General features: G+C 50.1%; 3 protein-coding genes across 3 annotated transcripts in view; 2 read left to right on the top strand and 1 right to left on the bottom strand.

Annotated features, from left to right (window-relative positions):
- Positions 1-17,096, top strand: part of LOC113427786 (protein-arginine deiminase type-2-like) — a 29,423-nt gene extending 12,327 nt beyond the window's left edge. The window contains exons 8-16 of the mRNA XM_087944791.1: positions 1,517-1,620; positions 3,578-3,689; positions 4,271-4,378; positions 9,015-9,166; positions 9,923-10,067; positions 10,150-10,243; positions 12,103-12,188; positions 14,749-14,877; positions 16,239-17,096. Coding sequence (XP_087800917.1) covers positions 1,517-1,620; positions 3,578-3,689; positions 4,271-4,378; positions 9,015-9,166; positions 9,923-10,067; positions 10,150-10,243; positions 12,103-12,188; positions 14,749-14,877; positions 16,239-16,472 — 1,164 coding nt within the window. The 3' untranslated portion in view covers positions 16,473-17,096. The remainder of the gene's footprint in view (positions 1-1,516; positions 1,621-3,577; positions 3,690-4,270; positions 4,379-9,014; positions 9,167-9,922; positions 10,068-10,149; positions 10,244-12,102; positions 12,189-14,748; positions 14,878-16,238) is intronic.
- A 621-nt stretch (positions 17,097-17,717) lies between these two features.
- On the bottom strand, positions 17,718-23,814 carry TRIM62 (tripartite motif containing 62). Its single transcript, XM_087944788.1, has 5 exons — positions 23,251-23,814; positions 20,521-20,616; positions 20,179-20,435; positions 19,972-20,087; positions 17,718-19,371 (listed from the first exon to the last, which is right to left on the bottom strand). The coding sequence occupies exons 1-5, from the start codon at positions 23,698-23,700 to the stop codon at positions 18,821-18,823; spliced, it is 1,470 nt and encodes a 489-aa protein (XP_087800914.1). The 5' UTR covers positions 23,701-23,814; the 3' UTR covers positions 17,718-18,820.
- Positions 23,815-24,307: 493 nt separating this feature from the next.
- SVBP (small vasohibin binding protein) lies at positions 24,308-26,531 on the top strand. The gene is made up of 2 exons (XM_026691686.2): positions 24,308-24,555; positions 26,182-26,531. Exons 1-2 carry the CDS (start codon positions 24,376-24,378, stop codon positions 26,266-26,268), a joined length of 267 nt encoding a protein of 88 aa, XP_026547471.1. The 5' UTR covers positions 24,308-24,375; the 3' UTR covers positions 26,269-26,531.
- Positions 26,532-26,906: the final 375 nt, after the last annotated feature.

The raw sequence follows: 26,906 nt of genomic DNA, 5'->3' as shown, positions 1-26,906 counted from the left end.
GGAGGTTTTTAAGAAGAGTCTGGACAGTCACTTGTCTGAAATAGTATTAGGTCTCTTGCTTGAGCAGAGGGCTGGACTAGAAGACCTTCAAGGTCCCTTTCCAGCTCATTCATTCTATTGAGTATTGAGTCCATCCTGCTTTCCTAGCAGAGCTGGGGCTGAAATGACCAGGTGAAAAATCACGGCTTTCAATTTAACCACTGTTTCACGTGCCCTTTTCGGCCACCTCCTTCCAACGCAAGAGTTACAACCTTGAATTATGCCATCTTCGGCCTGATCTAAGTATGGTATATAAAATCATACATTGCAATGACTTACCTGTCAAGGAATACTTCAGTTTCAACCATAACAACACAAGAGCACACAATAGATGCAAACTCAAAGTAAACCGCTCCAAACTCAATTGCAGGAAATACGACTTCAGCCACAGAGCGGTCAATGTCTGGAATACTCTACCTGACTCTGTGGTTTCTTCCCCAAACCCCAAAAACCTTTAACCTTAGACTGTCTACTATTGACCTCACCCCTTTCCTAAGAGGTCTGTAAGGGGTGCACATAAGCGCACCAACGTGCCTACCGTCCCTGTCCTATTGCTTCTTTTATTTTTCTTATATGTACCCATTTCATGTATTCATAACTATATACTTATACCTATTATCTTGTAGGCGATTGACAAATAAAATAAATAAAATAAAATAAAATAAAGGAAAGGAAAGGGGAAAGAAGGAAAGGAAAGAAGGAAAGGAAAGGAAAGGAAAGGAAAGGAAAGGAAATAAAGAGTTGTGATTTTACAGTTTGACTTGCCAGTCCTTTCCCCTACAGTGCCACCCCTCCTGGGCCGATGGGCACATCTGCTTTCTCCCTGCCAAGCTGGGCCCTATACCCACCTCCAGATGATTTTAGACTCCTATCAATCAAGCCGGGGATGGAGGCTGTTTTTACATGACTGCCGGGGGTCACCTTCTCGGGTTGCCGGCCTGCTCGAAATACCACCTGGGGCTCTTTCTGGGAATCCCTGCCTAAAAATGCAAATTTCATTAGCCTAAAAATGCAAATTTCATTAGCCTTGTTCGGCCCGTTGGGCGTCTCATTTCTAGCTGCCCAGCCTCCCCCGTTTGCCCTGGGGTGACCCTCCCGCCAGTTTGCCCAGAAGCTTAGTCTGCCTCCACTCCCTCACTGTTTTCGCTCCATCATGCAAATGCCGGCGGTTTTCAATTTCTTCTACCAATTAGCCAATTAATTACGCCTGCAAGATGAAACCCTGCCTGGGAGCCAATGGGCTATTTAGTTATTCATTTGTGTTGGACGCCTGCCTCCTCTGAGCAGCTTGCTTCTGCGTTTTTTCTTTCTGTCAAATAACAAAAAATGTGAGTTTTTTCATATATATATATATATATATATTTTTTTTAAAAACAGATTCTGTCCTGTTCTGTTTTTCCAGGAATGCTTGAGGATAGAAAGCCTCCAGTGTTGCGTTGATTTATTTATTTTGCTTTTTAAACAAATGTTCCGGCAGGGTATTCCACAGACCCCGATCTTCACCGACACGGTCGTTTTCCGGGTCGCGCCTTGGATCATGACCCCAAACATCTTACCCCCAATCCGCGTCTTTGTGTGCAGGTAAAGGACCGAAAGGAGCAATGGTGGAGTTCCAATTTTTTTTTTACTACCGGTTCTGTTGGGCGTGGCTCGGTGGGCGTGGCATGGGAAGGATATACTGCAAAAGCCCCCTTCCCTCCCCACCCCACTAACCTGCTTTCCAGCTCCGTTCTCCGTGGGCAGGGCAACCCAAGAAGACCCAGCCGATCAGCTGGGACTCAATGGGAGGCAGAGAAGAGAAGGGGTTGGTGGGGCCAGTCAGAGGTGGGATTGGCCGGTTCTCCAAACTACTCAAAATTTCCGCTACCGGTTCTCCTGAACTGGTCAGAGTTCAAGAAAGTTGACTTACGACCAATCCTCGCACTTATGACCGTTGCAGCATCCTCACAGTCACATGACCGAAATTCAGGCGCTTGGCAATCAGAATATATTTATGGGGGTTGCAGCATCCCGGATCATGTGATCGTTGATTGGCGGCCTTCCTAGCCAGCTTCGGACCGGCAAAGCCGATGGCAGGGAGAGCTGAATGTGCTTAACGACCATGTGATTCACTTAACAACTGCAGGGATTGGCTTAGCAAACCATGCCTCCCACCCCCAAAGGTCGTAATATCAGGCATGACAATAACCGCAAAGCGATAGGAATTCTGGACTTACTAAAGGACTACCTGTGTATGTCATTTGTGCCTATGTCATTAAATTTATATATGGCCACCCACCTCAACTAAGGACCCTGGGGGGGGTTAGCAAACTTAAATCCCGTCACTTACACAACTTCTTTCTTTCTTTCTTTTTCTTTTTTCTTTTTCTTTCTTTTTCTTTCTCTCTCTCTTTCTTTTTTCTTTTTCTTTTTTCTTTTTCTTTCTCTCTTTCTTTTTTCTTTCTTTTTTTCCTTCTTCTTCCCTTCCTTTCTTCCACCTTCTTTCTTCTTTCTTTTTTCTTCAATCTCCTTCCTTCCCTCCCTCCTTTTCTTTCTTGTTTTTTCCTTCCTTTCTTCCTCCCTTCTTCCATCCCTCCTTCTTTTTTTCTTTCTTTCTTTCTTTCTTTCTTCTTTCTTTCTTTCTTTCTTTCTTTCTTTCTTTCTTTTCTTTCTCTCTCTTTCTTTTTCTTTCTTTCTTTCTTTTTTCTTCCTTCCTTCTTCCCTTCCTTCCACCTTCTTTCTTCTTTCTTTTTCTTTCTCTCTTTCTTTTTTCTTTCTTTTTTCTCTTCCTTCTTCCCTTCCTTCCTTCCACCTTCTTTCTTCTTTCTTTTCTTCTTCAATTTCTTCCTTCTTCTTCAATCTCCCTCCCTCCTTTTCTTTCTTGTTTTTTCCTTCCTTTCTTCCTCCCTTCCTCCGTCCCTCCTTCTTTTCTTTTCTTTCTTTCTTTTTCTTTCTTTCTTTCTTTTCTTTCTTTCTTTCTTTCTTTCTTTCTTTCTTTCTTTCTTTCTTTCTTTCTTTCTTTCTTTCTTTCTTTTCTCTCTTTCTTTTTCTGTATTTTTCTTTTTCTTCCTTCCTTCTTCCTTCCTTCCACCTTCTTTCTTCTTCTTCTTCAATCTCCTTCCTTCCTTCCCTCCCTCCCTTTTTTTTCTTGTTTTTTCCTTCCTTTCTTCCTCCTTCCGTCCATCCTCTTTTCTTTCTTTCTTTCTTCCTTCTTTCCTTCCTTCCTTCCTTCCTTCCTTCCTTCCTTCCTTCCTTCCTTCCTTCCTTCTTCTTTCTTTCTTTCTTTCTTTCTTTCTTTCTTTCTTTCTTTCTTTCTTTCTTTCTTTCTTTCTTTCTTTCTTTCTTTCTTTCTTTCCCAGGACCCACTCAGTCCTCCAAGAAAAAGAGCGGGAGATACAGAGTGGTTTCATATGTTTATTAGAAACATAAGAGAAGGAAGGTATCGTTGTAAGGATTCACTCTGTACCTCCAGCTCTTTTTCTTGGAGGACTGAGTGGGTCCAGGCATGGGCCATGGGTACCAAATGATGCTCTCACTTGTTCTTCTTCCCTCCCTTCAGTGTCAAGGACAACTATCTCTTCCTGAAGGAGATCAACAGCTTGGTGAGAAAAGCTGGATGCCAGATCAGTGTTTGTTCGCGGTACATGAACCGAGGAGACCGATGGATGCAGGTTAGTACCAGGGGCTGCGGTCAGATGCATTTCTTGCAAGCAGGTGTGAATGCTCACGGCGTGTGTCTTTCAATCGCCATAAAATTCCCCATAAATGGATCAATGTTGATCATAGGCCATCAAGTCAGCGAGTGGTGCAGTGGCCTAGAGGTGGAGCTCTCGCCTCACAATCAGGAGGCTGTGAGTTCGATCCTAGGTAGAGGCAGATATTTCTCTCTCTGGGCACAGTGAGATTATATCAGCTGATTAAACTCCGCTCTGGAAACAGGAAGGGCATTCGGCCAGTAAACAGTCAGTTTCATTCACTTGCCCAGACTTATTATTATTATGGGGTCATTAAAGAGGATGATGATAGGCCATCAAGTCAGCGTCAACTCTTAGCAACCACATAGATAGATTCTCTCCGTGATGAAGGCAGCCTTGTTTCTTAAACTTGGCAACCTGAAGAATGTGGACTTCAACTCCCGGAATCCCCTAGCCGTGCCTTCCATCACCTAGCTTCTTCCTTTCGATCGCCCTGCGTTTCAGCTGTAGAGAATCTTGCCACCTCCATAGTCCTGATTCTCCTTCTTCTCTTGCAGGATGAGATTGAATTTGGCTACATTCAGGCGCCTCACAAGCAGTTCCCGGTGGTTTTAGACTCTCCGCGGGATGGAGGCCTCAAACATTTTGCCGTCAAAGAGATTTTGGTAAGAACTTGTGGCTGTGCTTTCCCCTCTTAGCGATCTTGTCGTGGGAGCCGAGGCATTCCTCTGTGGCACAGACTTCTAAAAATATATTATTTAAGGAAGTAAGCAGCAGAAGACAGATAGCAAACTGGCAGGAAAATCCGAGTTTAAAAAATAAAAATAAGCCTTTCATTTTGTGGTTTTGATGGAGCCATGTCAGGAAAATACCTTGACAGACTTGAACAATGGACTGTAATAAAATGAAATTCAATGTAGATAAAAGTAAGTATTCACCGCGGCAAGAATGGTTTATGCACAATATTGGAAAAAAACCAAGTATACCACCGAAAAGAGAGATAATAAGGAAAATAATGGCATGTGGGGAATCTGATAGACTAACTTTAGAAATGAAAAACAAGGGGGATTCAGAATATGAATGATACTTGGAACAAGTTTTATCTGTGGCTGCAAAAAAAAGAAGGGAAGGTCGGAACAAAAACAGCTAGGAGGATTGGAAGCAAAATGTAAATATTGTACCAATAATAGAAATGTTAATGGGTTTGGTTGCACCTCTGGTATGTATGGCAAAGTAATGCCAAAACGGCTGCGCTGTGTTTTGTATTTATAGTTGTAAACAATAAATATATATATGGGGGGGGGGGGTGAAAAAAGTAAGAAAAACCAACTGCATAGGTAAAGGATAGGTGAAACTTATGACAGTAACTGCGAAAGGGATCTTGGAGTCCTGGTGGACGACCACTTAAATATGGACCAACAATGTGTGGCAGCAGCCCAAAAGCCACTGCGATCCTAGGCTGCATTAACAGAGGGATAGATTGCATGAAGTATTCCTACCGCTTTCAGAAGCCTTTGTAAGATCACAGTTGGAATATGGCATCCAGTCCTGCTCACCCCAATATAAAAAGATTTTGAGACTTTGGAAAGAGTGCAGGGAACAGCCATAAAGATTAGGGAACTAGGGGACTAGGGAACTGGAGGCTAAAATATACAGTTACGTAGTTGGGTATGTCTAGTCTAGTGAAAGGAAGGACTATGGGAGATATGATAGCAGTCTTCCAATATTTGAGGGGCTGCCAGAAAGAAGAGGGGGTCAATTTATTTTCCAAAGCACCTGAAAGCCAGACAAGGAAAAATGGATGGAAACTAACGAAGGAGAGAAGCAACTTTTAGAACTAAGGAGAAATTTCCTGAGACAATTCATCATGGATCAGCTTGGCTTCAGAAGTTGTGGGTGCTCCGTGGCTGGAGGTTTTCAAAAAGAGGTTTGTCCGAAATGGTATTAAGGGTCTCCTGCTCAAGCAGCGGGTTAGACTAGAAGACCTCCGAGGCCCCTTCCAAGTTTTATTATTCTACATTCTGTGCCAAAAGGATTGGTTGCCTAGTTCTTGATCCTGTAAATAAAGTTCCTAGCCTCGTAAATCCACAGGAGCTTGCTTGCGTTAGGACTTTTCCCGGCAGGCACAATGCAGCAGGAATCCAGCCTTGATGAACCTCCGATGGCAGAGGGTTGTTTTTCAAGGTCCCATGTCAATTTGTGGCATCCAGAAGTGGCATGCACGAACTGGACACTCATATTTTTGGGATGGCGTATGCTTACAGACCTCCTGCCAAGAATGGAAATGGCGTCTGAAGGGCCCAGACCTCCTCCGCCAAGGACTCCATCAAGGACACCTGTAAACCCCCTCAGCGCCAACGTACCGACCCCTCAAATTCCATACGGACCCCAATATGGACCTTGCAATGCTTCAGCACCCCTGAATTTTTTTTGGGGGGGGAAGCCTGTGCATTTCATCGGATCTCTTGCCGCAAGGCGCCAGAACCTGGCTGTTTTCGAAGCGTAGCTGGTAACCGGAGCCGAGAGCGAGGCGCCGCTTAGAGTTACACGAAGACGCTCCTTATCCATATGTGGACTGATCGTTCCTAAATGTAGGAATCCATCATTTCTCCTCTGATGAGGACATGGATTGGTCACGGAGGGAGAAATATCAGACTTTGCAAAAATCCAGGTTGACTGAAACTAAGCTTGGAAAAAAAAAACCTTGGAAAAAAATTCTACATGCCTCCTGCAGTTTGTTTTGCAAAGCACTCTAAGAAAAACCAAGAAGCCAGAGAGCGTTTAAATATTAAATATCCTCATCTTTTGTTTAATCTTTCCTTTCCTCGACCCCTGCCTCTGTGCCTTCTCATTTTCCAATGAGGCTACTTAGCAAACTCTCTCTCACCGCCGCCTGGGTAAGTGCCTGTCTAAAGCCTCTTGAGAGGCACTTAATGCAAAAACGAGACCAGGAAGAATTCATTTCTCAGTGGATAGAGCACAGCAGGAAGAGAATTTGGTAGCGATTCAGGATGGAGTTTCTGGATTTTGCGTGGTTTTCTAGAGATATCTGGTCTTCTTTGGCTGTTTTTATGCACCGCAAGTTGTGGTCTTGGAGGATAAATAGCACAAGAGGCATCTTTGCCCAAATAGGGTGCTCCTTTGGCAAACTCCTTTGCAGTTATTTCCTTCTTCCACTTTTTAAACCACTGTCCTGGGGCATCCTGGGTGAGGCAGCTCGGCAGCCAACCTGGGGATATTTGCCCCATGTGTAAAACGTGTGTTAAAACCACGTAGACACATTTGGGGCTTCTGTGTAAGTGCCTGGAGGGATTGCTAAGTGCCGGTTGTTAAACAACCCGAGGAATTTGCAAGAAAGCAGCCAAGTTGAAAGGGGAGGTGGCTTTTCTTTCCACACCCCGTGAGAATTTATGGCCTTTTTAAACTTTAGCAGAAGCAAGCAGAAACCGAGGCTGTCACTCAAGCCCCTTCACTTGCTTCTGCTTCCCCACTTTCAGAGCCTGGCTGTGGGAGGGAAAAAGGCAAAGGGAATTGGGGAAATTTGCAAGAAATTTGCAAGAAAGAAAAGCGGTGGAAGGGTTGTGCAAGGTTTTCCAAATCTTGGCGCCCGCTTTCCTCTGTCAAACAGCTCCGGCCACATGCGTATACAGCCACACGCCCCTCCTGTGCCAACCAGAGAAGTTTGCTCAAGCTTGGAGATTCCTTCCTGCCTCGGCTCAGAAGACATCGCCGGCGACCTGTTGCCAGTTTCCCGAAGCCCGTGGTTGTTGGCACAGGATCCTGACAAGCATAGCTCGCAGGACAGACCGCCCTTCCTTTCTGGTTTGTTCCAGCAGTTTAGTCTCCGGTGGATGGAATTACAGCCTGGATGCAAGCCACCGAATTTGCAGCAAAGCCTCCCTGACAACGACGCCTTTCAAAGCCTTTTCTGTCTTTCTTTAACTCTTCCTCCTTCCTGCCTGCCCCGAGGGAGATTTCTTTGCAAGGAGCAAAGCCCTCTGGCGGCTTCTTCATCAGGGCCGGTGGCTTGACTGCAGGGAGAGATCGACAGCCCCGGATTCCACAGGTGTCATTGGCCGAGGCGTGGTGCTGGGATGGGCTTTCCTTTCCAGGGAAGTCGGATTCTCTTGGCTTGGCTGGAGTCACCTGAAAAGTTTCAGAAAAGGGAATCTGAATAGAATAGGAGAACGTGCAAAAGGATATTTTTGCACATTTTATTCTGGGGGAAGCTGTGGGGCTCCATCTGCACACAAGAGGAGATCACAGCCCTGAAGGAGCTGCTCCAATGACACATGCCCCTCCCTCCCTTCCTTTTCCTATTCCTAACTCCACTCCTTCTCCTTCCTTCCCCTTTCTTTCCTTCCTCCCTCCCTCCCTCCCTCTTCCTTCCTCCTTTCCTTTCCCCATCCCTACCTTCATTCCATCCTTCCTTTCCTTCTTCCTTCCTTCCCCTTTTTTCTTTTCCTTCCTTCCTTCCTTCCTTCCTTCCTTCCTTTTCCTATCTCTACCTCCACTCCTTCTCCTTCCTTCCTTCCCCTTCCTTTTCTTTCCTTCCTTCCTCCCTTCCTTTCCTTCTTCCTTCCTTCCCCTTTCTTTCCTTCCTTCCTTCCTTCCTTCCTTCCTTCCTTCCTTCCTTCCTTCCTTTTCCTATCTCTTTCCTCCTTCTCCTTCCTTCCTTCCCTTTCCTTTTCTTTCCTTCCTTCCTCCCTTCCTTTCCTTCTTCCTTCCTTCCCCCTTTCTTTCTTTCCTTCCTTCCTTCCTTCCTTCCTTCCTTCCTTCCTTCCTTCCTTCCTTCCCTTTCTTTCCTTCCTTCCTTCCTTCCTTTTCTTTCCTTCCTTCCTTCCTTCCTTCCTTTCCTTCTTCCTTTCTTCCTTTTTCTTTCCTTCCTTCCTTCCTTCCTTCCTTCCTTCCTTCCTTCCTTCCTTCCTTCCTTCCTTCCTTCCTTCCTTCCTTCCTTCCCTCCCTCCCTCCCTCCCTTCCTTCCTTTCCTTCTTCCTTCCTTCCCCTTTTTCTTTCCTTCCTTCCTTCCTTCCTTCCTTCCTTCCTTCCTTCCTTCCTTCCTACCTCATCTACCTACCTACCTACCTACCTCCCTTCCCTCCCTCCCTCCCTCCCTCTCGAAAGGCATTGCAGTAGACCTACGTTCCCTTTCTCTCCCCTCCCTTCCCACGTTCTACAGCCGGATGCCAGCGGAAGGGAAGCCTCCTGAAGCGTTTGCAAGGGCACACCTGACCCAGAGCCCAGATTCCCCTTCGGGGAGACGCCTGCCATGACACTTCCCCTCTCGCTTTCCCACACCAGGGCCCGGATTTCGGCTACGTGACCCTGGAGCCTCTCTTCGAAATCGTCACCAGCTTGGACTCCTTTGGGAACCTGGAGGTCAGCCCCCCGGTCTCGGTCCACGGGAAGGAATATCCTTTGGGCAGGATCCTCATTGGAAGCAGCTTCCCCACGTAAGCGGGAAAAGTTTGCGGCAGCTGGAAAGTGCGGCTTGTTGATGGTTTTGTGTATTAGTTCAGCACTCTCATAATTCCCTTCCTTCTCTTATTTCCTTCTTTCTCTCCTTTCCTTCCTCACTTTCTTCCACCTTCCTTCCCTCCTTTTTCCTTCCTTCCACCCAACCATTCTTTTCTCATCTCCCTTTCTCCCTCCTTTTTCCTTCCTTCCTTTCTTCCTCCCTCCCTCCCTCCCATTCTTCCATCTCTCCTTTTCTACCTTCCACCTTTTTCCTCCCTTCCACCCACCCAACCATTCTTCTCTCATCTCTCCCTTTCTCCCTCCCTCCCTCCTTTTTCCTTCCTTCCTTTTTTCCTTCCTTCCTTTCTTCCTCCCAACAATTCTTCTCTCATCTCTCCCTTTTTACCTTCCTTCCTTCCACCTTCCCTTTTCCTTCCTTCCACCCAACCATTCTTCTCTCATCTATCCCTTTCTCCCTCCCTCCCTCCTTTTTCCTTCCTTCCTTCCTTTTTCCTTCCTTCCTTCCTTCCTTCCACCCAACCATTCTTCCCTCATCTCTCCTTTTCTACCTTCTTTCCTTCCACCTTTTTCCTCCCTTCCATCCACCCGCCCAACCATTCTTTCATCTCTCCCTTTCTCCCTCCCTCCTTTTTCCTTCCTTCCTTTCTTCCTCCCTCCCTCCTAACCATTCTTCCCTCCTCCCTCCCTTTCTCCCTTCCTTCTTTTCCCCCACCTTCCTTCGTTCCTTCTAGCTCCGGGGGACGCCGAATGACCAAGGTGGTCCGCGACTTCCTCCAGGCCCAGCGGGTCCAGTCCCCGGTGGAGCTGTATTCAGACTGGCTGACCGTTGGCCATGTGGACGAGTTTGTGACCTTCGTTCCCGTCCCCGGCAAGAAGGCAAGAACGGCACAACTTCCCTTTTAAAACTTTTGTCTGTGCCCAAATCTGACGCGGCTTCTTCCCTTCTTTTCCCCCCCAGCAATTCCGGATGCTCATGGCCAGCCCTTCCGTCTGCTACAAGTTTTTCCGAGAGAAGCAGAAAGAAGGCCACGGGGAAGCCATCATGTTTAAAGGTGGGTGGTCTCTCCAGCATCCCCCGTTGCAGAATTTTTGCCCCTGGGGAGGATGACAGCAGAAGTGGAATGAACGTTGGCGAGACCCACTTCCCTCCCCAAGAACAGGAGGAAGCCTCCAAGTGGGTGGGTAACAGCGTAAATTTTTATGCCGGAGGATTACATCAGTGTGCTTCTGCACAACCATGCCAGATGCGTGGGGGAAATAAGTGCTAGACAGATATTTAGACTAGAATTTACAATTATTTAAGGTTAGGGTTTAGGTCTGTTGTAGAAATGTACAGAAATATGTCATGAATGATGGAAATGTGACTTCTGTTTTCGGCCGTAGCTGTGGAATACTAAATTACAGCATATGGATTACAAATCTCCCTGATGTTCCCCGTAGTTACGCATGCATATATTATATATTAATCTGATATTCCCTTTTTTTGTATATGAGAATTAGATCTTATAAGAGGATATAGTTTATTTATTAATATAAACTAAGAATTGAGATTTAATATAGACAATATATTTAAAAAACTGTCAAATTCTATGTATATACTGTATGTATGTGTGTGTGTGTGTGTGTGTGTGTGTATATATATATGATGAAGAAAAAACCATTCTGGCACAGCAATAGGCTGCCCCAAATTCAAATCTGAAACTACTGTAAAAGTCTGACTCACAGACGGACACAATACAGAAGCCTGATGATGGCAGATGAGATTCTGCTGAAACGTTGCTACAACTTTAAAGAACAACTACATGACGTGGGAAAATACCAACCAAGCCGAACACCATACATGGGTACCATGAAAACTTAAGAAAACATATATATATATATATATATATATATATATATATATATATATATATATATATATATATATATATATATATATATATATATATATATATATATATATATATATTATATTCTTAAGTTTTCATGGCAACTTACATGTATGGCATTCATCTTAGTTCGGTATTTTCCCACGCCATTGTAGTTGTGCTTTTCAAGTTGTAGCAGTTTCGCATATATATATATATATATATATAAAGAGAGAGAGAGAGAGAATTTAATGTACTGCCAAGAAGTGTTACGGAAATAGGTCGACACAAATTTTATGATAGAAATTTCTGTCATTTCTTTCTTTTGACATTTTATCTGTTGTAAACTTTTTTTAATATTTCGAACGTTCATAAAGTTTTGCTTTATAATAAAAAAAAAACAAAAAAAAAATCCAAAACCATGCCAGATGCTGCAGTTAACAGAAATTGAAAAACCAGATGCCAGGATAGGAAAGGATGCGGTGGCATTTTGGTGCCCAAAATTTTATCCCGGGCTCTAAAACAGATGTGTGGGACGTTTCCTGCCGTGAGGGTGTTTAGCGGGCGGTCAGGGCTGCAATCTTAGCGGAGAGGCAGGCTGGCACCGCTGGAGAGCTAGCGAGACCCGCTTGACGCCAGGCAGAGCAGCACCCCCGGAGCAGGTGGGACGGGATTCCCAGGCGGGTGACATTTTATTGCCTGCTTTCCAAGTTGGGCCATTTCTCTTCATTTAAAAAAAGGAGCCGGAAGGGGACGCAAATCACCGCGCTTCCCAAATTCCCAAACGTCTCCAACAGTTGCCAGGCCAGACGGTTCCTGGCTGCGGCGTCTGGTTCACTGGCTCTGCCTTCCTGGCTGGGGTGGGGGTGGGGAGGTGGGCTTTGAAGAGGGCTGAAAGGTGGAGGGTTTTCCTTGCCCACCCCACGTTATGGCCATCCACAGAAGGAAAGAAAGCACAGCTCCTCCTGTCTGTCTTCTCTCTCTCTCTCTCTCTCTCCCTCCCTCCCTCTCTCTCTCCCCCTCCCTCCTTCCCCTCCCTCCAGGATACTCTGGCACGGACACCAAACGCGTCACCATCAACAAAGTCCTTTCTAATGACATTATGGTGCAGGAGAACCAATATGTGCAGGTGAGGCTTTGCAGGGAGGCGTGTGTGTGTGTGTGTGTGTGTGTGTGGTGGTGAGACCTTGCTTTCCATTTGCTTCTCTAAATCCCTTTATGGTTTGTTTCCGGTCACCTAACTTGAGTGGCTTAAGATGGATTCGACAAAACCATGATCGGAACAAAATAAGAGAACAACAGAGTTGGAAGGGACCTTGGAGGTCTTCTAGTCCAACCCCTTGCTTAGGCAGGAAACCCTACACCACTTCAGACAAATGGTTGTCCAATCCCTTCTTTAAAATTTCCAGTGTTGGAGCATTCACAACTTCTGGAGGCAGGTTGTTCCACTGATTAATTGTTCTGTCAGGAAATTCCTCCTTAGTTCTAAGTTGCTTCTCTCCTTGTTTAGTTTCCATCCGTTGCTTCTCATCCTGCCTTCTGGTGGTTTTGGAGGTGGACCCCCTCGTCTTTGGGGCAGTCCCTCAAATATTGGAGCGCTACCATCATGTTGCCCCTTAGTCCTTCCATGGTTTTTTTTTCAATATATCTCAGAAATTTGGGGAGCACAGAATATGTTCTGATTTCTAAAAATCTAGGATACAGCAGGGATTTGGCTGTCTGGTCTTTTTTTTTTTTTAAAAGACAAATTTTATTAGTTTTACAAAACAATAAACAAACAAACAAGGCATAATAACATAAAAGATCTTTTCTGAAAAAAACAATAGAACATACAAAATAGTTCCAAATTATAATATATATATTTATGTTATCTGTTCAACTTCGTATCTTATCCCAACTTCTCCCTTTCATTCTATTATCCAAATTATATTTCTTACTAATTAAAATTTTATTGCTTTTCAAAAACAATACACAAACAAACAAAACATAGAACATAAAAACATAAAACATCTTTTCTGAAAGTTGCTTGATCCCGGGTTAAAACTCTTCGCACAGACACATATTCAAAAATCATATTCACTTTATATACCATTCCATATCTTATTACCATTTTCAATTTTCTATATAGCTTCTTCCCTCTTTTATCTTTCTTAGTTTTATTTTATTTTATCTCATCTCAGTTTGATTCATAATACTTATCATTCTTTGTCTGCTGTCTTAAGGGTTTTTTGCACCTATCTTAAAGGTGTTTTTTTTTCTGGAAAAAGACTGCAATATTGCAGATAAAAGTCTAGGGGATACTGTTGCAAGTGAGATGGATCATTGCATTTTGGGTCCCCCTCCCGGTCCTGTCCTGTCCGGCGTTCCGTCCAGCAGCCTCAATGCTTCCCTGACCTCCTTCCTTGTGAGGAAGGGCCATCTTGTAGTCCCCCAGTAAGTCCAAGGTGAAGAAGTTTTGAACACAAACTGTACGGTTGGCCTTCCAGTCATCAAGGGAGATGTTAATACAGTCCCCGATCTATAAGAGTTTTCATTTGGCGATAGTTCAAAGTTACGGCACTGAAAAAAGTGCCTTGCAGCTGTTTTTCACACTTATGACCGTTGCAACATCCCGCACGGTCACCTGGTCAGAATCCAGACCCTTGGCAAATGACTCACATTGATGACGGGGGCAGTGTCCCGGGGTCACCTTTGCAACTTTCTGACAAGCCAAGTCAATGGGGGGCGAAGCCAGATTCGCTTAACTATTCTGCTATCAATTGCAGTGATTCACTTAACAACGGTGGCAAGGAAAGTCGTAAAATGGGGGCAGAAATGATTGAACAAATGTCTCCCTTAGCAGCGTAAATTTTGGATGTGATTGTGGTCATAAGTCAAGGATTACCTGTAGTTTCTCATGGATTTTTTTTTTTTTTTGGTTGGTTGGTTGCATTTCTCCATCTTATGATGTTGGTTGCATTTCTCCATCTTATGATGTTGGTTGCATTTCTCCATCTTATGATGTTGGTTGCATTTCTCCATCTTATGATGTTGGTTGCATTTCTCCATCTTATGATGTTGGTTGCATTTCTCCATCTTATGATGTTGGTTGCATTTCTCCATCTTATGATGTTGGTTGCATTTCTCCATCTTGTGATGTTGGTTGCATTTCTCCATCTTGTGATGTTGGTTGCATTTCTCCATCTTGTGATGTTGGTTGCATTTCTCCATCTTGTGATGTTGGATGCATTTCTCCATCTTGTGATGTTGGATGCATTTCTCCATCTTATGATGTTGGTTGCATTTCTCCATCTTATGATGTTGGTTGCATTTCTCCATCTTATGATGTTGGTTGCATTTCTCCATCTTGTGATGTTGGTTGCATTTCTCCATCTTGTGATGTTGGTTGCATTTCTCCATCTTATGATGTTGGTTGCATTTCTCCATCTTATGATGTTGGTTGCATTTCTCCATCTTGTGATGTTGGTTGCATTTCTCCATCTTATGATGTTGGTTGCATTTCTCCATCTTATGATGTTGGTTGCATTTCTCCATCTTATGATCTTATGATGTGTCCTTCAAGCTGGGGCTTCCTGGGATGGCACCCCCCTTAGAGGCCCCCCGAGGACACCATCTGGCAGAGAAAGGGATGGCTGTTTGGAGGGGGGCTCCTAATTCTTGGTCTGGCCTCTGCTTTCCCCCCCCCCCAGAGGTGCATCGACTGGAACCGCGACATCCTCAAGAAAGAACTGGGCCTGAAAGAGAAGGACATCGTTGATCTGCCTGCCCTCTTCAAGATAGACAAAGGAGGAAAAGCCATGGCTTACTTTCCCAACATGGTGAGAACGGGGTCTGCTGTCCAAGCCCCCAGGCCCAACAAGCCTGTGGAAACATCGGTTAATGCCTTCCTTTGCCCCCTCTTCATTGTTTAAAAATTTGCAGAGATTTTAAACTTTCCTTCTCGCCAAACCTACCATTTGCATTCATCTGTTGTGGTTAGCCGGCAGCAGGTGCAGACGGCGGAGGAGAGCGGGGGGGGACGGACTCAGATGAGGGGCCAGGACCATTAGGGAGTGGACTGCTTGCCTTCAGAGAGTGTGGGGGCTGCAGCAGTGATGAGGAGGTTCCCGAGGAGCCCGTGCTAAGTGTGCGTGCGCGCAGGGCTGCTCGTGGGAAAGAGCAACTCCAACAGCACGGGCGACTCGGGAGAAAGGCTGCAAGGGTGAGGGAAGTGGAATGTTCTTTGCAGGAAGCAAAGACGTTTTGAAACTCCAGCCTCTTGGACATTCCAGTATCCTGAGTTTGTATTTGAAGATTCTTGTATTGCAAATTTATTTCTTGTCTGTTATCTTTTGGCAAGTCTCGCCCAGTTTGGCAAGGCTTGTGCTTATCACAGCTAATGATTTTGCAGAATCATTACAAGGTTTCTGTTCCCACCCCCTGCTGCCTTTCTGCCTCCTTCCATTGTCTGGGAGGGCCAGATGATAGCAACAGCACTTAAGACTTATATACCGCTTCACAGAGCTTTACAGCCCTCTCCAAGGGATTAAAAAACAACCAGCATATTGCCCCCCCACAACAACCTGGGTTCTCATTGGACCAAAGGATGGAGGACTGAGTCAACTTTGAGCCGGTCAGAATCGAACTGCTGGCAATGGGCAGAATTAGTCTGCAATACTGCATTCTGACCACTGCGCCACCACAGCTCTTAAGGCAGGGGTGGGCAAACTACGGCCCGCGGGCCACATCCGGCCCGTTGGTCTTTTTAATCCGGCCCGCCGAAGATTGGTACAGAATTAAGGTTTGATGTGAACGATTGAATGATTGCATTCATTTGATTTTGACTTGTAATGACAGGCATTTCGACACCAGGTGGCGCATTAGGCGCAGGGACTTGATTTTGCGGAGATTTTGCAGTTTTTTTATATGTATCGTATCTTGTGCTGACCCGGCTCGTCTGTCAAATTTTAAAAGTCAATGAGGCCCCCGAGCCAAAAAGTTTGCCCACCCCTGTCTTAAGGGCACGTCCTGCCATGTGCTCGCTTCCAAAATACAAGACCCCCCAAATCCTCACCCACCCACCCCACTTAAAACTCACCCTGGGCTTCATTTTTCTTTAGTACGGTGCACTTAGCGCATTGTTTTTGCAAGAAAAATAAAACTGCCCAGCCGTGAGCCCCTTTCACTTTGACCTTCTCAGGTGAACATGATCGTCCTCTCCAGGGACCTGGGCATCCCCAAACCGTTTGGGCCCATCATCGAAGGCGAGTGTTGCTTGGAGCAGTACGTCTCCTCCTTGCTGGAGCTCCTGGGGCTGACCTGCACCTTCATCGATGACATCTCCTCGTACCACAAGCTCCTGGGAGAAGTCCACTGCGGCACCAACGTCCAGCGGAAGCCGTTCGCCTTCAAGTGGTGGAACGTGGTCCCGTGAAACGGGGCGCTGCCGCTCCCCGGGAAGTCAAGAGGGGTTTCAGACACACACTTTGACCCTCTGGCCGTCTGGCTTGACCCGCGAGAGGGAGGAATCTGGGCGTCTTTTTGCATGCCCGCTTGAGAAACTATGCGAGTCAGCAGGTGCTGTGGGGGAAAATTGTTGGTCTGGACGCTGCAGGGAAGCATGCTGTGTCGATTGGACCCAAGGAGCATTGCAAGGCCCAGTCGGGTGTCTTGACAACTTTTGCGTGTGGTGTGCGTTTTCTTTGTCCTCCCTAAATTAACCTTCAGCGTCCCGCTTTTCTTCCTTCCTTCCCCTAATGTAGCCAAGACAGAGCCCCTTCTGCAGGGTGAGGGGGTGTGTGTTTTTACAGCCTCGGCTTTTGTTGCGGGGTGGGGGCCCCACTTTGGAACAACAGGAATAAAAAACGAGGCGACAACGGTTGCGGCATGACCATGTTTGCAGTGTGTGGGCCAGGAGGCGTTTTGCAGAGTGTGATGTCCTTTCTTGGAAGATTTGCAATGATTTGATATTTTTATTATTCCTTGAACATCATTTGCCGCTACTATTAAGACTCCTGAACCGCCCCCCGCCTAAAAAAAAAAAATCATGCACCATTCATACAGCCAGAATAATGACTTGGGGGGAAGTTGAGTGATGGGGGTTTGGGGTTGAATTGGAAAGCTCTGCCGCTTTGGATTGGAAGGAGACACAGCTGTTTTCTGGAGAGATTTTTGTTTGGCATGGGAAAGAACCAAGGGAGGAAGTCACAGAGAGGCCGAAGACACGAATGCTTTCAGCGGAGGCGAAAAAACCTTTGTCGCTCCCAATTTAATCCCCCTAAACTTGGTTAATTTAACGTTGGGTCCTTTTTGTAGCTCTCTCTCATGCTGCACGAATCTGTCCTGTTTGAGGGTTTGAAGTTTAGTGCCATTGTAGAAAATGAGATGATTCAACAACCAGGCAAAATGTCTTGTGTGAATGCAGCCAACACTGCAGGCCTTGAACAAAAAAGGGTGTTGCTGGATAAACCCAGGGGAATTTCCCTTTCCTTCCGACAACTGACATCTCGGCCAAAATTAAGCCAGTGCCTTAATTTTTGGGGTGCCAGGAAGAGACAGCGGGACAACAGGGGGCGAAGTGCAGCACAGAGGCGGGGTCCTAAAACCGCTTGGTTCTGGCTCCGCCTTCCAGCCCCCCCCCACCTCAAATTCATAAAAGATGAAGCGTTGCAAGAAAGCTCCGTTCATTGGCCAAACTTTTTTAATTGCAGACTTTTAACGGAAGATTTAAGGTTTACATAAAATGGTTCACCTCTGGCAAGGGAGCCCCTGCCGAACCATCCCTCTGCCCAAACTCATCCAAGAGACCCCCCAGCAGGGACAACCCCCCCCAAAAAAATCCCACACATGGCATGAATTAAGCCAACACTGCGCTCTTGTGGCCATCTTGGAATGTCACATGTTTGGATCAAAAAGATTGCTGTTTTAAGCACCAAGTCTGCCATTTGTGGATTCCTTCCCAACACTTGTATTCTGAAACGGAGGGGGGCAGGTCTTGCACCCAAGACAGCTTCGCTTAACCACACGGTGGGCTTTCGACTGGTCAGCACAACCCCCGTTGGCTCTAGAAGCTTCCCAGAACAGGGATTGATTAATCCAGCGGCCAGGTGCCAACAGGTTGCATTGAATGCCACCTCGACCCTCCGTCTCTGTATGTGGAGGCTGGCAAGTGCAGAACCGTTTAGCGCTGCAAACGGCCAATAATTCTAATTTCCCCCCCACCCCCACCCCTTTTATAAATAACACGCGCACCCTGTGCAAGAGTCACGACACAAACCTCCCGGCGAGAATTAAGACCTGTTTAGCCCTGTTTTGTTTTCTGACTGGTCCGCTTGTTCTCTTCGCTTTCACGCCCGGTTTACGAGCAGGAATTGAAACCAGCTAAGATGCTTGGCGTTCCTTCCCTCTCTCCCTAGTTTTGCAAAAAAATGACAGGATGGGGAACTTTGGGGGAAAAGCATGCAAAAACAAACAAAAAGTCGCCTGAATAAGGCTGACAAAAAGACACCAGACATCCCTGCACCTTAAAACACACCCTGTCCAGTATATCCTTCCTTTTTTTGCATCTGAGAAGTGGCGAATGTCGTAGATGCCCGAGGAGGGAGTCCCAAGGCCGTCGTCCACAGAGCCGCTTCCCGCGCTCTGCCCTACAGGAAGGGTCACACCAGCCCGACTCCCCCGATTTGTTCAGTCCGGGCAGCTCGGGACGATATATCCCTTCTGCCCGCGGTCGGAACTAATTCCGCCGTTCTCACTTGGGAACACACGCGGCCAGGAGAGCCCTCAGATGCGGATGGTGTTGATCCGAAGCGGCTGCACGTTCTTCCCGTTGGCGTGGCTCTGTCCGGGGCTGAAGTAGGAGCAGAGTTTCCCGGGGAACTTTTCGCGGAAGGTGTAAAGCCAGGACATGTCGTCGGCGTTGTAGAAAATGAGCAGCCCCTTGGCGTAATCCAAGAAGACCCCGACTTTCTCCAGCTTGCTCTTGACGTTCAGCCGCGTCCAGGGCTCGGTGCAGGCGCTGTACTGGTTGCCGTCGTGCATGACGATGCAGTAGAAGCCGCGGCTGGGCTGGATCTGGATGTTGCCCTTGCGGGTGACGGCCTCGTGGGCCAGCCCGATCATCCACTGAGTCTTCTCCGAGACCACCACCTCCCAGTAGTGGATGCCGCTGTTGAAGGCCTCCGAGCCCAGCACCGACACCTCCACGTCGAAGCGCTTGGGCGAGTCCTGCAGCGGCTGCGGGTGCAAGTTGCCGTAGGAGACGAGGGTGCAGTCGTCGGAGAGGATCAGGCGCTGGTGAGCGGTGGCCGGGTCCAGGGTCAGCGTGGCAGGCACTAGGGGAGGGAGGGAGGGAGAAGCCGGTCACCTGGTGGGGAAGAGCCAAGGTGATCCCTAGGGAGTATGGTAGCTTGGGGTTCTGGAAGGGGGTCACCACAAAAAAAGGCCATGCCAAATGAGATAAATATGGGGACTGAAGTCGCTGTCAAGGCTCTGACAATACACCCCATTCAAATCTTAAGTCTCTAGCCACATCTCTCAGAATAAAATAAAACGATTAGGAGCGACCATGTCGGCGTAACCTGGGTGCAGCCGTCACTAAGATACATCACTCATTTCACCCTTGACCCTGGTCTTCCTCCCACCCCCTGGATGTATATTCTTCAATAGGACACATCCATAGCCAACAGTCATCAATCTTGCTCTCCAGTAATAATCTTGCGCACCAACAGCTTCGGTTGCCTCCAATTATCTGAAGCATTTAAGGAATGCGCTACTTTCTCCCTCCCTTTTCTGCCTGCAACTAAAAAGACCAAATAAGTTTTTTTTGTTTAAGTTGACAGTCCTTTGGGGGGGGGGGTTATGTTGCCCTTTGGAGGTTTGAAGGCCTTGGAGTGGATCTCCCCACCACCTACCTGGGCCAGGAGATGACTCACCTGGCTGGATATCCTGGAAGAGGGATTTCCAGATGGTGTACTGCAGAGGCCCCATGTACTTGGAAGTGGGGAAGTCCTCGTAGGTGAGGCTAGTTTCGTGGATCTTCCCCTTCAGCCTTGGGGGTGGGGGGTGGGGAGAGAGACTGAGGTTAGCCACTGCTGTGCCCTTTGCCCCGCGCCCTGGCTCTGCCCACCACTTCCACCCACCTCTCCGAGAGAGAGGCTATGCCTGCCAGGAAGGTGTGCTTGTCCGTTTCTGCCAGCCTTTCCTGCAGGATCTGGCTACCTTCCTGCACCTTGCGCAGCTGCAGGCCGTAGCGCTGGATCTTCTGCTCGATGTCGGTCAGCGTCCGGGCCGTGTCGGCCTCCAGCTCCTCCAGCATGGCCTTCTGGCGTTCGCGGAGCAGCCGGTGAAGCCGCTCAAAGGCCTCGCCGATGGTGGCCCGTAAGCTCTTGGCCGAGGACTGGGGAAGACAGGAAGGCTGGCGTTGAGCGGGTCCTGGTAACGGGATGGAAATACCCAGGGTGGAGCCCCTGCCTGGCCCTTACCTTAGTCTCAGCCAGCTGGTGCTTCAGCAGAGCCAGGGCCTCCGTGTGCCCACGCTCGCTGTCCTGGAGGGTCTGCAGCTGCTCCTTCAGCTCCCTCTGGAATGAGACCGGCGTTGGAACGAGGGTCTTGCGGCAGTGCCTGGGCAGCCCCCAACTTGATCCAGGCAGAAGGTGGAGACAGTGGGGCCCTTCCTCCCAGCCCCAGTGGGCACCCCCCACTGGGAGCATCCACCATGGAGAAGCAGGAAGCAGCTACTCTGCAATGGGGTCAGAGCAGGGCTCCAGCTGGCCCCCATCCCAGGGAGGCAGGAGTGCCCTTTGGCCAACCTGGCACCCACCCCAGGGACATAGTAGACCCCAGCTGCGCCCATCCTGAGGAAGCAAACAGTCCCTTTGCATGGGGGCGGGGAAGCAAAGCACTACCCGGGGAGGAGTACCCCATGACTAGCTTGGCACCACCCTGGGACCAGAGAAGACCCCGCCCAACTGCCCCCATGCCAGCCTGGCACCCACCCTGGAGAGGGAGGGATTCCCCAAGGTCGGGAATTATGGGAAGGGGGGGTAAAGCTGCCCCCCCACCCAGGGAAGGAATGCCCCCATGCCAGCCTGGCACCCACCCGGAAGTCAGAGGAGACACCCCCCCGTCAGTTGCCCCCATGCCAGCCTGGTAAGGCAGGGATTCCCCATGGTCAGGCACTATGGGGGGGGGGTTAAAGCTGGCCCCCACCCAGGGAACGAATGCCCCCATGCTAGCCTGGCACCCACCCGGAAGTCAGAGGAGACACCCCCGTCAGCTGCTCCCATGCCAGCCTGGCACCTATCTTGGGGAGGCAGGGATTCCCCACGGTCGGGAACTATGGGGGGGGTAAAGCTGGCCCCCCACCCAGGGAAGGAATGCCCCCATGCCAGCCTGGCACCCACCCGGAAGTCAGAGGAGACACCCCCATCAGCTGCCCCCATGCCAGCCTGGCACCCACCCTGGAGAGGCAGGGATTCCCCATGGTTGGGCACTATGGTGGGTGGGGGGTAAAGCTGGCCCCCACCCAGGGAAGGAATGCCCCCTGCCAGCCTGGCACCCACCCGGAAGTCAGAGGAGACACCCCCGTCAGCTACCCCCATGTCAGCCTGGCACCCACCCTGGAGAGGCAGGGATTCCCCAAGGTCGGGAACTATGGGGAGGAGGGGGTAAAGCTGGTCCCCACCCAGAGAAGGAATGCCCCCATGCCAGCCTGGCACCCACCCGGAAGTCAGAGGAGACACCCCGTCAGCTACCCCCATGCCAGCCTGGCACCCACCCGGAAGTCAGAGGAGACACCCCCGTCAGCTGCCCCCATGCCAGCTTGGCACCCACCCGGAAGTCAGAGAAGACACCCCCCATCAGCTGCCCCCATGCCAGCCTGGCACCCACCCGGAAGTCAGAGAAGACACCCCCATCAGCTGCCCCCATGCCAGCCTGGCACCCACCCGGAAGTCAGAGGGACACCCCCCGTCAGCTGCCCCCATGCCAGCCTGGCACCCACCCGGAAGTCAGAGAAGACACCCCCCATCAGCTGCCCCTATGCCAGCCTGGCACCCACCCGGAAGTCAGAGAAGACACCCCCATCAGCTGCCCCCATGCCAGCCTGGCACCCACCCGGAAGTCAGAGAAGACACCCCCATCAGCTGCCCCCATGCCAGCCTGGCACCCACCCGGAAGTCAGAGAAGACACCCCCCCATCAGCTGCCCCCATGCCAGCCTGGCACCCACCCGGAAGTCAGAGAAGACACCCCCCATCAGCTGCCCCCATGCCAGCCTGGCACCCACCCGGAAGTCAGAGAAGACACCCCCATCAGCTGCCCCCATGCCAGCCTGGCACCCACCCGGAAGTCAGAGAAGACACCCCCCATCAGCTGCCCCCATGCCAGCCTGGCACCCACCCGGAAGTCAGAGGGGACACCCCCCGTCAGCTACCCCCATGCCAGCCTGGCACCCACCCGGAAGTCAGAGAAGACACCCCCATCAGCTGCCCCCATGCCAGCCTGGCACCCACCCGGAAGTCAGAGGGGACACCCCCGTCAGCTACCCCCATGCCAGCCTGGCACCCACCCGGAAGTCAGACGAGACACCCCCGTCAGCTGCCCCCATGCCAGCTTGGCACCCACCCGGAAGTCAGAGAAGACACCCCCATCAGCTGCCCCCATGCCAGCCTGGCACCCACCCGGAAGTCAGAGAAGACACCCCCCATCAGCTGCCCCCATGCCAGCCTGGCACCCACCCGGAAGTCAGAGGAGACACCCCCCGTCAGCTGCCCCCATGCCAGCCTGGCACCCACCCGGAAGTCAGAGAAGACACCCCCCATCAGCTGCCCCTATGCCAGCCTGGCACCCACCCGGAAGTCAGAGAAGACACCCCCCATCAGCTGCCCCCATGCCAGCCTGGCACCCACCCGGAAGTCAGAGGAGACACCCCCCGTCAGCTGCCCCCATGCCAGCCTGGCACCCACCCGGAAGTCAGAGAAGACACCCCCCATCAGCTGCCCCTATGCCAGCCTGGCACCCACCCGGAAGTCAGAGAAGACACCCCCATCAGCTGCCCCCATGCCAGCCTGGCACCCACCCGGAAGTCAGAGGGACACCCCCCGTCAGCTGCCCCCATGCCAGCCTGGCACCCACCCTGGAGAGGGCAGGGAGCTTCCCCCCATATGGCTTGACACGGGGGGAGACCGTTGCATCCCCCCGTCCCCCTCCGACCTGCATCTCCTCGAAGGCCTCGTCCAGGCCGGTGACCTGGTGCTGCTCGTGCAGGGCGGGCCGGTCGCAGAAGAAGCAGACGACGGCGCGGTCGGTCAGGCAGAAGAGCCGCACTTTGGCGTGGGCTTTCCCGCAGGGCGGCGTCCCTCCGCCTCGGCCTCCCCTCCCGCCGACGCCCAGGGAGGCCTCGGGCGGGAAGGCGGCGAAGCGCTCGACGATGTTGGCCAGCTTGAGGCTGGGCGCCAGGGCCGGCGCGGAGAAAGCCCGGCGGCATTCGGGGCAATCCCGGGCGGGCGCCGCCTGCGCTTCCTGACGGCTCCAGTGCTCGGAGATGCAGCGGCGGCAGAAGTAGTGCTCGCAGCCGAAGCTCACCGGCTCCTGGTAGAGGCCCAGGCAGATCGGGCACAGCAGCTCGTCTTTCAGGCTGCAGCCCGGAGCCGGAACAGCCATGGCGGCGCTTTCGGGAGGGGCAAGTTAGGCCGGAAAACAAAGCGGACCGTTTAGGCGGAGGGAAAACGCTTCTCGGGAAGAATGAGAAAAGGCTTCCGCTCACTTCCGGGGCCCGGGCCCGGAAGCGGGGCCTGGCTTGCCTGACTCTGCGGGGGGGGCGCTCTAGGCCCCGCGCGTCTTTCGATGGTGGACTCGTGACGTCAGGGAGAATGGACCGCACGCGCCCAGTTCAAAGCTTGGCGAGGCCAGAGTTTCCCCTCGTCTCTGGCGAGGAGGGCCGCTCTAGGCCGCGCGCGCCTTTCGTGACGTCAGAGAGGGTGGTCCGTGCGCGCGCGCGCCCGGCCCCTGGGCCCCTTTTTTTGCGCGGCGACAGAGGCGCTCGTCGGACTTTGCCTGTCTCTGCGAGGAGGCCGCGCCGTCCTCGATAGTGGGTTTGTGACGCCGGGTGTGTGTGTGTGTGTGTGTGTCGCGATCGCCTGTTCGTGGCCCTTGGCGCGGCGAGATGCTTGTCGGATTTCCTGTTTCTGAAAGGCCGCTCTAGGTCGCGCCGTCCTCGGTGGTGGATTTGTGACGTCAGAGGGTAGGTTCCCGCGCACGCGCGGGGCCTGCCGTGGCGCCTGCGCGTTGAGGCGCTCCTCGGACCGCCGCCTTTTTTTTTTGTCGCTCTGAGGGGGAATGGAGCCCGGCGGTGGCCGCCGCGAGAAGCTCCCGCCGCCGCCGCCGCCGCCGGTGCTGCCGCCGCCTGCCAAAGGCAAGGAGGGCCCCGGGTCCAGCGGCGTCGGAGGCAACGCCCGCCTGGAGAAGGCCAAGCAGCGCTCGGCTCAGCAGGAGCTGAAGCAGCGGCAGCGCGCCGAGGTGGGCGGAGGTCTCTGAGGAGACCCCTGAGGCAGGGGGCCCCCAATTAAAAGGGTCTGGGGGCCTACAAAGCTCCCTTTCCTCGGTCTCTGAGCTCCCCACGGGGAATGAAGCCCCCTTGATGGAGCGGTGAGAGGGGGAGAAGCACCCGCGCCTGGGGAACTCCCCGCCACTGCTGCGTCTAACTTAGGGGCTCCTAAGGAGAGATTTGGGGGTGGGGTGGGGGGAAGCTTATAGGGCTCGTTGCTACTTGCCGAGCCCCTCCCTCCATTTGGACTTTTTCCCCCTTGTTTTTCAGGCAAGTGTGTCCTGAATCCAGACAGTCCTCGACTTACGACCCCTATTCAGCCCGATAGTGTTTCCGTTGCTAAGCGAGACGCCTGGGTGCATTTTTGCCCCCCCTCCCCGTTTGGACGACCTTTCCTTGCCCCCGTGGTTAAGGCAATCGCTGCAGTCGATTAAGTTACTTGGCACGGTTGTTACATCGAGTCCGGCTTTCCCCCCGTCGACTTTGCCCGGTCAGAAAGTCGCAAAACGGGATCGCTTACGACCGTCCTAAACAAGGAGCCAGTTTGCAAAACGTCTGAATTTTGATCACGTGACCACGGGGGGGATGCTACAGGGGTCCTAAGTCCCCCCTTTTTTTTCGGTGCCGTTGCGACTTCGAACGGACGCTGAATGGTTGTAAGTCAAGGATTACCTGTATTACAGGTGGGATAAAGGTCAAATAAGTCACTTTACTTTTCTCTTGGCTCTGAAACGGCTGGCAAGGCGAGCTTCCTTTTTCTGTGGGACGGAGTCCCATTTGTCTGCCCCTGAGGGCTGGGGCATTTTTAGGTGCAACCCAATGTTTTCCAAAAAATGTCAATATTGACACCCTCCCCAGAGGTCAGTGGGACCATCTAAGTTATTATCCTTCATTGCACAATCAGGCAAATGTTTAGCCTGGGTTTGGCATTTTTTTCCCCATGTATTGAGTCCTTCCCAAGGACCTAGGATAGGTGGATATTGTCGTTTGGATTATTGTTGTTGTTATTATTTAAGATTTAATCTACAATTCGATTTGCAATCTGGGTAAAAGCTTAACAGTCCAAGGCCTAACCAAGGTCCTAAGAGCTAATGTCTGAGCATATAGGCAGTTCCAATTGGGGGTAATTTTTTTGTAAAGTCAAGATATTTGGGTCTAATAAGTTCAAAATTTCCACATATCTAGGCAACCCTTTGAGGATTGCTCCATGGTCTCCTATTACTATTGATACAACCATTTATTTCTTCCTCCACAATCGCTCAACTTCAATTTGCAGATAGTGGTATTTCGTGATTTTTTTTTCTACTTGTTTCTCTTCAATTCGTGCATCCCCTGGTACTGCAATATCAATGAACTACGCTTTCTTCTTTTCCACAATAGAGATGTCAGGCATCTTGTGGGCCAGATGTCTATCTGTTTGGATCCAAAAGTCCCACAGGATCTTGACCTGTTCATTTTGAAGAACTTTGTTATTGTTATTGTTGTTGTTAAAATTGCATCAGATTATTTTCCTATAATGCTGGGGGGGTGGATGAACAATTTCACAAAGTGATTGATGAGTTTGGGAACAATGGCTTAACCTCTGCTTTGGTCTGTAGATCTATGCCCTCAACCGGGTGATGACGGAGCTGGAGCAGCAACAGTTTGATGCCTTCTGCAAGCAGATGAGGGCTTCCAGTGAGTGACCCCTGCAGACAGCCAGATCTTTGCTCCCCACACAAGACTTCACTCAAGGTCTGGATGCTGGACCACGGTCAGTGGTCTGTTAAGCCACGGTGGGAAGTCCCCAGACCCTTTTTCCTCTGTGCTACGGCAGTGCCTCTCAGCCGCTTCTAAGTCCTTGCCAAAATGGAGTTTCTCATTGTTTGAACTGTTTTTTTTAAAAATCCTATTTATTAAATAAAATGTGTGTTTTATATGTGTGCAAATAAATACCTGTGAGACCAAAGCCCAGTGTAGATATGGTCTTATGATAATTCCAGGAAATCCAAAAGCCAGAAAAAAGTTTTTCTCCCCCAAAACAGAGATTCAGGGTATGCTGCCTCTTCACATGGAAGTGTTGCTTGTAAGTCTCTGATGGGTGAAGAGTCTTAAGGCTCTTGATTGTTTGGTGTGGCATAAAGTTGGTCAAGTAATTCCTTTTTGCACAGAAATGTCCTTTTGTATATCAGACACTTGATGATTCTCCCTCCTTGGTCAAGGTTTACAAGAAAGAGAACAAAAACACTTCTCCCTTCTGTTGTCGACACACAGCTGACTTTCTCGGTCTCCCTCCCATCCTCTCCCCCTTTTTGTCCCCTTCCGTTTGAGTGGCCTTTCTAGA

Source organism: Notechis scutatus, chromosome 16 (assembly GCF_049901735.1).
Source record: "Notechis scutatus isolate UNSWTSFEM ecotype Mainland chromosome 16, rNotScu1.2, whole genome shotgun sequence".
Classification (NCBI taxonomy): Eukaryota; Metazoa; Chordata; class Lepidosauria; order Squamata; family Elapidae; genus Notechis; species Notechis scutatus.
This window is presented reverse-complemented; position numbering and strand designations above follow the sequence as displayed.

Excerpts from the sequence above, each read along its gene's own strand:
- TRIM62 (XM_087944788.1), bottom strand. The coding sequence starts at position 23,700 with ATGGCTGTTCCGGCTCCGGGCTGCAGCCTGAAAGACGAGCTGCTGTGC. Across the intron at positions 20,617-23,250 it reads AGGCCTTCGAGGAGATGCAG|AGGGAGCTGAAGGAGCAGCT; the intron begins GTCGGAGGGGGA and ends GTCTCATTCCAG. Across the intron at positions 20,436-20,520 it reads ACCAGCTGGCTGAGACTAAG|TCCTCGGCCAAGAGCTTACG; the intron begins GTAAGGGCCAGG and ends TGTCTTCCCCAG.
- SVBP (XM_026691686.2), top strand. The coding sequence starts at position 24,376 with ATGGAGCCCGGCGGTGGCCGCCGCGAGAAGCTCCCGCCGCCGCCGCCG. Across the intron at positions 24,556-26,181 it reads AGCAGCGGCAGCGCGCCGAG|ATCTATGCCCTCAACCGGGT; the intron begins GTGGGCGGAGGT and ends TTTGGTCTGTAG.